We start from the raw sequence: 14,576 nt of genomic DNA, 5'->3' as shown, positions 1-14,576 counted from the left end.
GCACAGGCTGAAAGTAGACACAGGTTGCAGGTAGGCACAAGATACAAGAAGCCACAGGCTGAAGGTAGGCACAGGTACAAGCTACAGGAAGACACCAGCTGAAGGTAGACACAGGCTGCAGGTAGGCAGAGACACAAGCTACAGGAAGTCGCAGGCTGAAGGCAGGCACAGGCAAAAGCTAAAGGAAGACATAGGCTAAAGGTAGGTACAGACACAAGCTACAGGAAGTCACAGGCTGAAGGCAGGCACAAGCTACAGGAAAACTCAGGCTGAAGGTAGACACGGATTGCAGGTAGGCACAAGCTACAGGAAGACACAGGCTGGAGGCAGGCACATGCACATGCACAGAAGGTAGAAATGGGCACAGACTGAGGGTGTAGGTAGACACAGATTGAGGGCCAGTTTACATCTGAATCGCATGGAAACATGGCCCGCATTCTTGTGCGACTCAGTGTGGTGCAATTTTCATTAGACTGGGCTGAAATCAGACAAGATTGCACAAAAAGTATTGCATGTTCTACTTTTCAAAAGCACACCACACCAAAATTGCATGGTACTGCAGTACCATGCCATCTGGTGCAGGCAAGCGCACTGCTATTTGTGATCTGCATTTTGGGTGTCTTATCTATGTGTGTGTAATATATTGACGCCTGCAGCAAATTGCACGCCTAGTGCGAATATTGTACTGGAAATATGCACAGAACAGGGGTTTAATGCACTGCATTCTGGTGTGAATGACCCCCGAAGGTAGAAACATGCCCAGACTGAAGGTAGGTACAGGCTGAAAGCAGTATTACACCAAAATCCAATAATGTAATATATTGCAGCTTACCGATCATTAGATGAAATAGCTGCATTCGTTTTTTTTTTTTTAGATTTTTTACCTCTGTTTTGCCCTGGTGATCTGTCCAGTGACATACCTCCTGTCAGTCTGGGGGAGGAAGTGTTGGATGTACTAACCTATTTAAATACACTAACAAATTGAAGCCAAACTCCAGCTTTATAATCAGTTACAGCAACATTTTTTTTTTCCCTTAAGTGTCCAATTTTCACATAAATAAATAGAAGCTGGTCATTTTAAGCACCCTTGCCAGTGGTAAATGGTTTGTCTCATCCTTGTAATTGGGTATAAACAGTGCAGCTCTAAACCATAAATCATACAAATATGAATTAATATGAATCATAAAGTGAAAAAATTATACGTGTGTGCGTGTATGTATGTATATATATGTGTGTGTGTGTGTGTGTGTGTGTATGTGTGTGTATATATATATATATATATATATATATATATATATATATATATATAATATAATATAATATAATATAATATAATATATATATATATATATATATATATATCCTGATAAACAATTAATGTTTCAAAAGTGAACCCATATATTCGTGATTCAGATAATAATAATCAATCACCCAAGTGGAAAGCAATAATCGCTGTGAAAACGCGGTGACGTAGAACACGTACGATGGGACTATAAACGGGCCAGTAGCCAATAGCTTTGGTCTCGTAATTTTTTTCTGAGCATGCGTGGCACTTTGTCCGTCGGAATTGTCTACACACGATCGGAATTTAAGCAATTGTATTTTGTTATCGGAAAATTTTAGATCAAGCACTCAAACTTTGTGCGCCGGAAATTCTGACGGAAAAAGTCATATGGAGCCCACACACGATCAGATTTTCCGACAACCTGATCCGATCGCACATTTTCCATCGGAAAGTCCCACCGTGGCAGGGCACTACTCTATATTGGTGGCAGAAGGTTTTCACAGCGATGATTTCTTTGATTATTATTATCTGAATCACGAATATATGGACTCACTTTTTAAACATGAACTGTTTATGGATTTTTCTATATACACTCGTGTATAATTTTTTTCACTTTATGATTCATATTAATTCATATTTGTATGATATATGTTTTAGAGCTGAACTGTTTATACCCATTTATTTTGTACAAGATGTCTCTTTTAGTTCTGGCTGCTTTGTACTTGTTCATTTATAAATGTATAATTTATATGTTTGAACACTAAGCGCGGTTGAAGCCTATATTACTCATCCTTGTAATTGCAAGAGAGCTCTTTTTCTGAAAAAACAACAGACTTACTTGCTGAATCATCAGATGAAAATAGAAGAAAGGAAGCATAAAAAAGGAATCTAATGCAGCCGGGAATTGGTAAACTGCAATATGATAAATGTTTGCTTTTGGGTTTAGTACTGCTTGAAGATAAGCAAAAGCTTAAGGTAAAAACAGGCATAGCATTTTTTTTTAATACTAGTGACAGAGTTGATTTAGGTCTTGCTTTCCTCCCTTTGTGTTCTGCGGCATTATACAGCATAGCAGAGATATAAGTCTTCTTTCTTTCTTTCAATGCAGTGTACGCCTCTGTAAGCTTGTACCTCCTTCCTGAAAGACCCGCCACGCTAATCCTCTATGAAGATATTGTGCAGATTCTATTGGGTTCTCCAGGTAAGCTTTATTTAGTTTGGGTTTTTATTAGTACATTTTTGTTTTATACCTTGATGTCGTTGTTTGTAATTCTCATTTATATATTTATACTGTATTTGTAGTACAATGCATGTTCTTGCACAAGTAATATTTACTATCAATGGCCTCTTTAACCCTGTAGGTACACTTACAGTAAGGGAGAGGTACTGGGATGCAAGTGGAAGTGTTTTATGTAAATTTGACATACCTAGACTATACATTTTCCTTTCCTCCTAGATCAACATTTATGATGTCCCATGTTGAGAATACATTAATAAGCATCCTCCCTTTGAGAGCGAACAGCCGACACTTTGCTGCTGGTGTCATTGACAGTTCCTTTCCCTACTCATAATTTACAATTTAACCAATTGTAGTGGTTCCTAATCATGTGACGTTAGTTGTGACATAGGGCTCGATTTTTTTGAAGCTGGTGAAGCTCTGCATAGAAACCAATCAGCTTCCAGATTTTTTTTTTGTCAAACAGGCTGACATTAGAAGCTGATTGGCTACCATGCACAACTGCGCAAGACTTTGCAAGCTCCAGTTTTAGTAAATCAACCCTATAGTGATCACATGTAGGCAAGAGGCTTCACTGACAAAATAAACTTACAGCCTGAAGATGGCACTGCTACCTCAAGGTGGCAGTGTTCATTTGTTTAATACTGTAATTGTCAGATACAATTATAGCAATAAAACATATTGTGATTTATTTTATTTTTTTATAGTATATAAAAAAAAATAATACTTCCACTCCTATTGATGTTTCAGTTGTTTATTTTTTCTGCCGCGGAACTTACACAATATGGTTAACTGCTTGCCGACCGGCTCGCGCTGATATACATCGGCAGAAGGGCACGTACAGGCAGATTAACACACCTGTACGTTGCCCTTTAAAAAGCGATTTGCGGGCGCGCGCACCCACCGCGACCTCCGTGAGTGTGATCACGGGTCCTACTGACCCGATGTCCGCAGGGATACCCGCCATCGTCTCACGGAGAGGAAGAACGGGGAAATGCTGATGTAAACAAGCAGTTCCCCATTCTGCCTAGTGACAGGACACTGATCACCGCTCCCCATAATCGGGAGCGGTGATCAGTGTCGTGTCACACATAGCCCCTCCCCCCACAGTTAGAATCACTCCTTAGGACACACTTAAACCTTACAGAACCTCCTAGTGGTTAATCCCTTCACCGCCAGTCACATTTACACAGTAATCAATGCATTTTTAATCGCACTAATCACTGTATAAATGTGAATGGCCCAAACATAGCGCCAAAAGTGTCCAATCTGTCTGCCATAATGAAGCAGTCACAATAAACATCGCTGATGTTACTAGTAAAAAAAAAATTATTAACAAAAATTACATAAAATTATTCCCTATTTTATAGACGCTATAACTTTTCCGCAAACCTGCGTTATTGCCTTTTTCTTTCTTTTTTACCAAAAATATGTAGAAGAATATATATTGGCCTAAACTGAGGGGAAAAAATGTTTTTTTATATATATTTTTTGGGGATATTTATTATAGCAATATGTAAAAAAAATAATTTTTTTCAAACGTTTATAGCGCAAAAAATTAAAACCGCAGGGGTGATCAAATACCACCAAAAGAAATCTCTATTTGTGGCGAAAAAAACTGCAATTTTGTTTGGCAGCCACGTCGCACAACCGCGCAATTGTCAGTTAAAGCGAAGCAGTGCCAAATCGCAATAAAACGCTCTGGTCTTTTGCCAGCCAATTGGTCCGGGGCTTAAGTGGTTACAATGTACTTTACATGGTTGCAATATAAATATGGGTAGCTCTCGTGTATCTGGATTTGCATATGTTCCATGGTTCATGCTGTGAAATTGTATTAGTGAAGTTTTAATCTAAATGTTTATTGGAAAAAAAAAACATAATACATTTTAGTAAGTATTAAAACAGTGTACCAACTAAGCCTTATGTGGACTTTAAAAAATATTGTGCGTGCAAATTATTATAAAATTGTTGTCAAATTAGCTGACAATGTGTTCTAGGCTTCTCTGCAATAATGCCCTGTGTTCACAAAAGGGTTAAAGTGGAAGATGTGAATAGGGCCTCTATCAGTGAATCATGGGATAGACTCATCAAACCTGGCTATTACAAAGAGGTAGACTGACAAGTATTCAGCTGATTGCTTTTTTTGCTAATATGACTGTCTGGTGAATCAGAGTAGGCCAGATATAGAAGCAGCAGATGGCGTGAATCACCTAAGGGCTTATGTAATATAACAGTTCAAAGACCAATAATGTGCTGCAACTCATACCAGTAAGTCCACAATCAGTGTAAGCAAAAACTACAACAAGCTGATTCTTGATTGGTTAATACAAATCACAGCCTGCAGTTAGAGCATGCTTTCTCAACCTTTTAACCCTAGAGGAACCCCAAAAATTATTTTCCAGTCTTGAGGAACCCATACTAAAACCAATTCATCAGGGGTCAATATAACAATGCCCCTTATACTGGTAGTCAATAGGAAGAATGTTCCCCTTAAAATGGTGCTTAGAATGCCACCCTTAAGGCCCCTTTCACACTGACGGTCCGTTCAGGCCCGCCTGTCAGTTTTTCAGGCGGACCTGAACGGGTGCTCCATAGAGCTCTATGGAGCGTCAGATGTCAGCGGTGACATGTCCGCTGACATCCGACCCGCTCCGATCCGAAAAAGTGTGACGGAGGAAAAAGCTATTTTTCCATCCGTCTGCGGATCGGATCGGATGACGACGGGCACTGCGGTCCGTCATCATCCGATCTCCCATAGGGGAGAGCGGCGCTGTGACAGGTCCGTCCCTGCGCAGTGTGCAGAGACGGAGCTGTCATCTCCCTGCTCAGCGGGGATCGGCGGAGTGATCCCCGCTGAGCAAACGGACATCCACGGGGCGGATCAGAACTGATCCGCCCCATGTGAAAGGACCCTAAAGGGGAGGGCTAGCTGAATTTTTTTTTTTTTTTTTTTTTTATAAAAGTCAGCAGCTACAAACACTGTAGCTGCTGACTTTTAATAAGCAGACTTACCTGTCCAGGGCACCCGAGATGTCGGCCGCCCGAGGCCAACCCGTCTCTCGGGTCCTGGCGCCGCCATTCTATCTAAGGGAAACGGGCAGTGAAGCCGCAAAGGCTACAGATCCACAGGAAGGAACACTTTCCATAATGTGCAAATGTGCTTGGCATATTTGCATATTATGAATAAATCTAAATATCTAAGCAGTGCTACATTCATAAAAATTGTGCAAACAGGCAAACTGGTGTAGTGTTCATATTGTGCAAATAATGCGAAATGAAAACCGTATAGGAAGATTGCAATTCCTTCAAATTATGTGGACATAGATGGCGCTATGTCAGCAATAATAATGCAATCCTGTGTTTATTATTATAAAATCCATATAGTGATATATGAATATATTTGCACATTATGTCAAACCTTGCTCTTAGTTTGCCCTTCACTAGTAATGCAGGGTCTGTGCTTCCAGTAAATTCCCTGTTGCCTATCCTGACATCTTCTTTGGTCAGTCTTTCTTTGTCATTGGGTGGCCATTGATGATGTGACTCCCATGTATATGCCCTGGAGTTATATTATCCTGGTGTTTGGCTAAACTCCCAACACCTTACAGATGCCAGGTGCTGCGCATTTGCTGCAGATTGTGTATAGTAAAAAAAAAAAAACTGCTAGCAAACGGGTAAAGATTGTGTTTTGCCAGAAAGTTTTGTGCTAAAAATCTACATTTTTTAAGGAGACTTCAGTTCTGCTTTGGACATTTGATGCTGAATATTAAGAATGTATGTTTGTTTGGTTGTGATGGGCTACATCATTATTGCTCTGAGCAGCTAAAGAGAATATATGGTTTTGTTGTCTATAATCTATATCCTTGTCTACAGGTGTCCGCAGCCAACCCGTAGTGCAGTTCCAGAGGAAGTCTATCCGTTTACCTCGATCTTCTACTTATACCCAGCTATCATCGTCTCTTACTACCACAAGCAATCTGCACCAGATGAAAGGATTCCCAGCATTCATTGGGGCTGATCCTGATTCCAGCAACGGGGGTAAGACCTGGCAGATATAATACTAGTTTCCTTTAAGGACTAGCACAATTAAACTGGATCACGAGTAACGATAAAATGACCTTCAGCTTCCGTAACCACCAAGCTAATCTGATAAAACATGGCAACCCTGGATACAATACCGGTTTATGGATGCATGAGGTCTGAGACTGCGGCCCTGATTGCCCTCAAATCCACATACCCCCCCCCCCATTTTTCTGGTTTACCTTCCATATTGACCAACATTTTGAGATCCCTAGTTATATGGCTCATGATCACTTGGAGAGGCCTTGATATATGACACAGTGGCTGTATTTTATGATGGTTTACTTACAATCTCGCTCAGACAAGAAACCCAGCCTGTTTATGAATTCTCAATATTCTTTTTTATGTTTTTTTGTACTCTGTCAGGAAAACCAATAATTGAATCTAAAAGCTAAAGGGGTTCCAAGAAAAGCAACACAATGTAGAACAAAAAGAATGGTCAAACTTTTAAGATGTGTTTGAAGTAAGTCATGTAGTGTCTAGGGCTAGAGGGAAGAGTCTTGTAGTGTGTAGGCTAAAGGAAAGAGCCATTTAGTGTGTCTAGGTCTAGAAAGAAAAGCCATACAGCGTGTAGGTCTAGGGGGAACGGCCACATAGTGTGTAGGTCTTAAAGGAAGAGAAGTACAGTGTATAGGTCTGCAGGGAACAGCTATGTAGTGTCTAGTTCTGAAAGGAAGACCCATATAGTGTGTCTAGGTCTTGAGGGAAGAGTCATGTCTACTTCTAGAAGGAACAGCCATATAAAGTCTAGGTCTAGACGGGAAGAGTCATGTCAAGTCTAGGTCTAGCGGAAACAGCCAAATAGTGTACAGGTCTAGAAGGAAGAGCCATGTCATGTTTAGGTCTAGAGAGGAGTCACATAGTGCTTGGGTCTTGAGGGAGAAACCATATAGTGCCTAGGTTTAGAGGGAAGAGCCATATAGTGTGTCTAGGTCTAAAGGAAACAGCCATGTAGTGTGAAGGTCTAGAGGGAAGAGTCATATAGTGTGTCTAGGTCTGGAGAGAAGAGCCATACGGTGTGTAGTTCTAGAGGGAACAGCCATGTAGTGTCTAGCTCTAGAGGGAAGAACCATGTTGTTTCTAGGTTTAGAATGGAGAGACAAACAGTGTGTTTAGGTCTAGAGGAAAGAGCCATGTAGTGTGTCTACCGTGTTTCCCCGAAAGTAAGACAGTGTCTTACTTTCTTTTTATCCCCAAAAGCCCCACTATGTCTTACTTTCGGGGTATGTCTTATATTGGAAAAAAATTGTCGAATTTTTTGTTTTAACCATAAAATTAACATTTATTAACAACCTGAACAGCACTATAGATGACTACGTGTCCCAGCATGCAAGGCCTCCACTGGATTACAGAGGAGGACCACAGGTCCCAGCATGCAAGGCTACTCTGCACTATAGAGGGCCACAGGTCCCAGCATGCAAGGCTGCACTGCACTATAGAAGGGGACTACAAGTCCCAGTATGCAAGGCTGCACTGCATTACAGAGGAGGACTACAAGTCCCAGCATGCACTGTACTACTGAGGAGGACCACACCTCCCAGCATGTAAGGCTGCACTGCACTACAGAAGAGGAATACAAGTCCCAGCATGCAGAGCTGCACTGCGCTACAGAAGAGGACTACAAGTCCCAGCAAGCAAGGCTGCACTGCATTACAGAGGACTACAAGTCCCAGCATGCAAGGCTGCACTGTACTACAGAGGAGGCCTACAAGTCCCAGCATGCAAGGCTGCACTATGGAGGACTACAAGTCCAAGCATACAAAGCTGCTATGCTCAGCAGAGGAGAACTGTAAGCCCACACAGCCCGGTATGTTGGGACTTGTAGTCCTCCTCAGCTGCATCTTGCGGTTACATAATAAGAGCTGCAGAGAATCTCTTCACACCCCCCCTCCCCCTCCCCCTCCTTGGTCTCTCTCTGTATGACCAGCACTGACCTGTACCGGGAGGACACAGAGCCAGTGACACTTGTCGGCAGTGATCCGGGACCTGGCGCAATAATCCCCTTCTCTGTGGTTGCGTCGCGCCGTTCTGATCAGTCTCGGGCAGCGGCTGTCACTCACAGCCGAGCAGAGTGAAGCCACCTCCCCCTCCTCTTGTATGGCTACACAGTGCTGTGTATGGAGGAGGAGGAGGAGGGGGCGGCGGCTTCAGTGAAGCCGCCTCCCCCTCCTTCTCCTTCATGGACAGCACTGTGTAGCCATACAAGAGGAGGGGGAGGCGGCTTCACTCTGCTCGGCTGTGAGTGACAGCCGCTGCCCGAGACTGATCAGAACGGCGCTGTCTCTTCAGTCGGAGGGGGAGGGCGCTGGCTTGGCACCCCCCCAGGGTGTGGCACCCGGTGCGGCCCGCACCCCCCGCCCCACTCTTAGTACGCCACTGGAGGCGGCAATACCCCCGTGTTTCCCCGAAAGTAAGACATATGTCTTACTTTCGGGGTACGGCTTATATTAGCCGACCCCTCTGAAACTCCCGATACGTCTTACAATCGGGGGTGTCTTACTATCGGGGAAACACGGTAGGTCTGAAGGGAAGAGTCATGTCTACTTCTAGAGGGAACAGCCATATAAAGTCTAGATCTAGACAGGAAGAGTCCTGTCAAGTACAGGTCTAGAAGGAAGAGCCATGTCATGTTTAGGTCTAGAGGGAAGAGTTATGTCATGCTTAGGTCTAAAGAGGAGTCACATAGTGCTTGGGTCTAGAGAGAAAAACCATATAGTGCCCAGATCAAGAAGGAAGAGCCATGTAGTGTGTCTAGGTCTAGAGGGAAGAGCCATGTAGTATCTAAGTTTAGAGGGAAGAACCATGTAGTGTCTAGTTCTAGAGGGCACAGCCATGTAGTTTGTCTAGGTCTAGGGGGAACAGCCATGTAGTGTGTAGGTCTAGAGGGTAGAGCCATGTAGTATCTACGTCTAGAGGAAAGATCCATGTTTTGTTTAGCTCTGGAGGGAAGAGTCATGTAATGTGTCTAGGTCTAGAAGGAAGAGCCATGTAACGTGTCTAGGTCTAGAAGGAAGAGCCAAGTAGTGTGTAGGTCTAGAGCAAGGATATGTAATTAGTGGACCTCCAGCTGTTGCAAAACTACAAGTCCCATCAAGCCTCTGCCTCTGGGTGTCATGCTTGTGGCTGTCAGAGTCTTGCTATGCCTCATGGGACTTGTAGTTCTGCAACAGCTGGAGGTCCGCTAATTGCATATCCCTGGTCTAGAGGGAAGAGCCATGTAGTATCTACGTCTAGAGGAAAGATCCATGTTTTGTTTAGCTCTGGAGGGAACGGCCATGTAAAGTGTCTAGGTATCAAGAGAAGAACCATGTAGAGTGTCTAGGTCTAGAAGGAAGAGCCATGTAATGTGTTTGGGTCTAGAAGGAAGAGCCATGTAATGTGTCTAGGTCTAGAAGGAAGAGCCATATAGTGCTTATGTCTGGAGGGAAAAGCCATATTGTGCCTAGTTCAAAAGGAAAGAGCTGTATCGTGTCTAGGTCTAGAGGGAAAATCGGGTAACTTGATATCCAGGAATGTCATTGGTAATTGTGTTGCAGTGCCCAGACAGAACAATTGAGACTAATATACTGTGAACGCCAAGCTTTCTTTGCAATTCCCCCTCTAGTGGTCATAAATAGCATTGCAGCCATGTGAAACGCTCCCTGTCCAACTTTCTTGGTAGGAACACTGCTGAGCTTCCTATGTGGATTTTCATGCATCTGCCTTGTAACACATCTAAAACTGACACATCTTGACATTTATCTGTACAGCCACGGTGTGTGATTGCAGTCAATAGGAATTTATAGAAACACATTTATATATTTTTTTGGACAAATGTTAACATTACATTTTTATTTATTTTTATTTATATCAACTTCCTGTTATCTCCTGCACAGCACTACTCAGACTCTTAAAGGGTGGGGTAGCATTAAGAGCCAATCGGACACAAATACCATAATGCACATGTACCGACAGGATAAGATAGCAGAGCAAGCAGATTTAATAATGGCTTATTAGTGTTCCACTGCTCCTCAGCAGGCTGTGGTGCAGGAAGGTGACACCAGTGCATTCCTTAACTCTGATAAAGAAAGTTATGTCACCCTTCTGGCTGTGCTGTCTAGCAGGGGTGTCTGGATTACAAGGTTGGCTGAACAGAATTCCAAAAAATGTTTTTCCTGGTGCGGTCACATGATCCAGAAGCAGCGTCAGGGAGTGCTCGACAACAGACCTCAGTTCCTGAAGCCATAATGTCACCCACCAGCTTTCATTGCCCCTCCAATGTCAGCACTTTCTCCCCTCCCCTGCAGCAGCCACTCACTGACACAGGGGAGCCAATGCTTCTGAATCATATGACCTCACCAAAGCAGGATCAAGAAAAGGTATTTAGACTGCTCTCTTTTAGAAAGGGGGCTAAACAATGCTTTTAATAAGACTTATTTTCAGCATATACTTCTACTTGAACATTCTGTCCTTGTGAGAATGGTGAGCAATGCAAATGGAGAGAGGGTGGATCTCTCCCATGGGGGCATGCCAATAAAAATCTGGCAGGGGTTTGAACTTTTTCCTACTCTGCACAAAACCAAGAAAAAAAAATACTGGCTGTATAGTAGATACACTTTAACCCCTACATGGCTCAGCCTCAGAAATACTCAGACTTGCCCCATCATTTGATTTGTCTCCCTGCACAGCTAGATCTTCTTATTGTTGGAAGATCCGGATGTCCAGCATCATCTATGTCTGACCATAATTGTTCTGGTTTCATTGCTTTGTCTTGTGTAACTCCTTGAGGGTTTTCCCTGTCATCCTCCTCCTCCTCCCATGTATGCCCGCAGCTGATTTTATAATGGCTCCTGAGCCTGTGGGGGGGGGGGGATGCATTAATGTTATCATTATTAATTATTTACAGAGTATCTTCATATTTGCAGCACTTTGCAGTTTAGAAGTAATAATTGCAGAGTTATGTGCCTGAAAGCCTGATGCAGATGGATCCTGCCCCTGCTGGGTACTTGTGCCGTCTACAGGGAGTCTTAGGAGACAAAAAAGCATCCAGAATAATTGTAGACAGCTGACGTTATATGTGATCTGCTGGATGCTGAAGGCCAAAGATTCAGAGTTGCGTTATGACGTTCTGTCTATTGAATCGCAGTTACATGGCCTATCCTGTATTATGCTTAGATAAAATGTGTCAATATAGATCCTTTTAAAGCCCATTTTTTTTCAGTTTAAATCAGCTAAATAGGTACATCAAAACAAAAAGTGTGTAATGCCTTCTAGTTCATTTTCTTTAGAATGTCGCAGGTCTTCAAACTGCGGCCCAGGGGCCAGATGCAGCCTTTTGCTTGCCTTTACTGGGCCCTTGGGGCAATGCTCCTTTTACTGATGCACTATTCTTCCCCACTGACACCAAGGATGGGGTACCATTCCTCCCACTGAAACCAACGATGGAGTACTCTTCCTCCCCACTGACACCAATGATGGGACATTATTCCTCCCACTGACACTAATGACTGGGCACTATTCCTCCCCACTGACACCAATGATGGGACATTATTCCTCCCACTGACACTAATGACTGGGCACTATTCCTCCCCACTGACACCAATGATGGGGTACTCTTCCTCCCCACTGACACCAACGATGGGACATTATTCCCCCCACTGACACCAATGACTGGGCACTATTCCTCCCCACTGACACCATTGATGGGGTACTATTCCTCCCCACTGACACCATCGATGGGGTACCATTCCTCCCACTGAAACCAACTATGGGGTACTCTTCCTCCCCACTGACACCAACAATGGGACATTATTCCTCCCACTGACACCAACGATGGGGCATTATTCCTCTCACTGACTGGGCACTCTATTCCTCCCACTGACACCAATGATGGGACATTATTCCTCCCACTGACACTAATGACTGGGCACTATTCCTCCTCACTGACACCAATGATGGGGTACTCTTCCTCCCCACTGACACCAACGATGGGACATAATTCCCCCCACTGACACCAATGACTGGGCACTATTCCTCCCCACTGACACCATCGATGGGGTACTATTCCTCCCCACTGACACCATCGATGGGGTACCATTCCTCCCACTGAAACCAACGATGGGGTACTCTTCCTCCCCACTGACACCAACAATGGGACATTATTCCTCCCACTGACACCAACGATGGGGCATTATTCCTCTCACTGACTGGGCACTCTATTCCTCCCACTGACACCAATGATAGGGTACTATTCCTCCCACTGACACCAATGATGGGGTACCATTTCTCCCACTGTCACCAACGACTGGGCCTTATTCTTTCCACTGACACTCACACCACTGTCCAACCCCCTAAAGTCTGAAAGACAGTAAACTGGCCATTTATTTGGAAAGTTTGGAGACTCCTGCTTAAGGCTCGGTTCACACCAGTGCAAATGGACCAAAAGATGCACAGGGCTCCTGTGCAATTCACACTGGAGCGGCTCTGGATTCACACTGGAGCGGTTTCCCCACATCCAATTAGCATAGCAGAAGATTGTGACTGGCTCTCTATGGAGACAGTTCACACATCTCCAGAGCCGCTCCAGTGTGAATTGCACAGGAGCCCTGTGCATCTTTTGGTCCATTTCAGATCTGAATTCGGCCCAAAATTCAGGCTGAAATCGGACCTGAAATGGTGAATGGAGACGTACCGGACTCCTGCTGGGAGCCACTGTGTGTTCTAGTGTGAACCCAGCCTTAGAAGGCCATTGCTCTCGGTGTGGAAGCAGTGGTCTCTATGTAGAGGTTTAACATGCCCCCTGATGAGTCAGAGCTTCAGCTCTCTAATCAGCAGGAAGCATAAGCTTTGCGATTGCAATTATTGGGCATTATTCCTCCCACTGACAACAACGATGGGGTACTGTTCCTCCCACTGACAACAACGATGGGGTACTGTTCCTCCCACTGACACCAACGATGGGGTACTGTTCCTCCCACTGACACCAGCAATGGGGTACTGCTCCTCCCACTAACACCAACAACTGAGCATTATTCCTGCCACTGACTCCAATTGCAATGGGAACCGCAGGTTCAAACATTTTGGTGTATGTGCTTGGCTGAGGAGCTAATGGGGTGAAGCTACCATCTGTGGGATTATGACTAAGTCAGAATCCTCCCTAAAGGTGACAATATCGCAGTGCTGCAGAGCCTAGGTTGGCATGGGATAGCTGGCCCCCCACCACCCCTTCGCCGGGGCAGGGGCTGGCACATACCGCTGCTCGCTTCGGGACTAATACTATTCCTCCCACTGGCACCACTGTCTGACCCTCTAAAGTCTGAAAGACAGTAAACTGGTCCTTTGGAAAGTTTGGAGACCCCTGCTTTAGAGGGCTATTGCTCTCTCTGTGGAAGCAATGGTCTCTCTGCAGAGGTTCAATACGCCCTCTGATGAGTCTGGGCTCTCCAGTCAGCAGGGAGCATAAGCTTTGCCAATTGAAAAACTATAGGCCTGGCTCAGAAAGTGGTGTTTTAGACCTCTGCAGAGAGACTGCTGCTTCCACACTGAGAACAAGGGTCGTTTTTTGCAACATGCTCGCAGGACGCAGGCTTTTATACTTAGAATGTGGTTGGACTTCTGATTTGCATACTTGTTCTTGGCCAGTGACACAAAAAGTAAGCCAAAGTCAAAGTTTCCAGTTGCCTAATTAATAGATTTGATTGGCTATTTTTGTAACCTGAAATATGTTTGCCTTGTGCTAGGTAACGCCAGTTGGGTGGAGCTGCTTCCGGTGGCTGCTGTCAGCGTTCACCTCTTCACTGGGAACGGTTCTGAAGTCAATCTGGTCGGTCCTGCTCAGCTGTCCCTCCCCCTCCCCTCTGACAGCGGGATCACACCCGCCAGCAGTATACCCGCTTGGAAGTTCGACCCCAAGAACGGTATGTCGGCACACATAGTGTGGATACTGAACAGCCGTGTGAATAATGCATAAGGTTTTTTTTTTGATCTGATATTATT

At 44.3% G+C, this 14,576-nt stretch overlaps 1 protein-coding gene across 5 annotated transcripts in view; it reads left to right on the top strand.

Annotated features, from left to right (window-relative positions):
- FAM171A2 (family with sequence similarity 171 member A2) overlaps nucleotides 1-14,576 on the top strand; it is a 74,619-nt gene that overhangs the window by 36,325 nt on the left and 23,718 nt on the right. For all 5 annotated transcript variants that reach the window (XM_077460109.1, XM_077460110.1, XM_077460112.1 and 2 more), the window contains exons 3-5: nucleotides 2,394-2,486; nucleotides 6,396-6,560; nucleotides 14,321-14,497. In XM_077460109.1, the coding sequence (XP_077316235.1) occupies nucleotides 2,394-2,486; nucleotides 6,396-6,560; nucleotides 14,321-14,497 (435 nt within the window). The remainder of the gene's footprint in view (nucleotides 1-2,393; nucleotides 2,487-6,395; nucleotides 6,561-14,320; nucleotides 14,498-14,576) is intronic.

This window comes from Lithobates pipiens, unplaced genomic scaffold (genome assembly GCF_037356315.1).
Source record: "Lithobates pipiens isolate NorthernLeopardFrog02 unplaced genomic scaffold, aLitPip1_a1.2 Scaffold_28, whole genome shotgun sequence".
Taxonomy (NCBI): Eukaryota; Metazoa; Chordata; class Amphibia; order Anura; family Ranidae; genus Lithobates; species Lithobates pipiens.
This window is presented reverse-complemented; position numbering and strand designations above follow the sequence as displayed.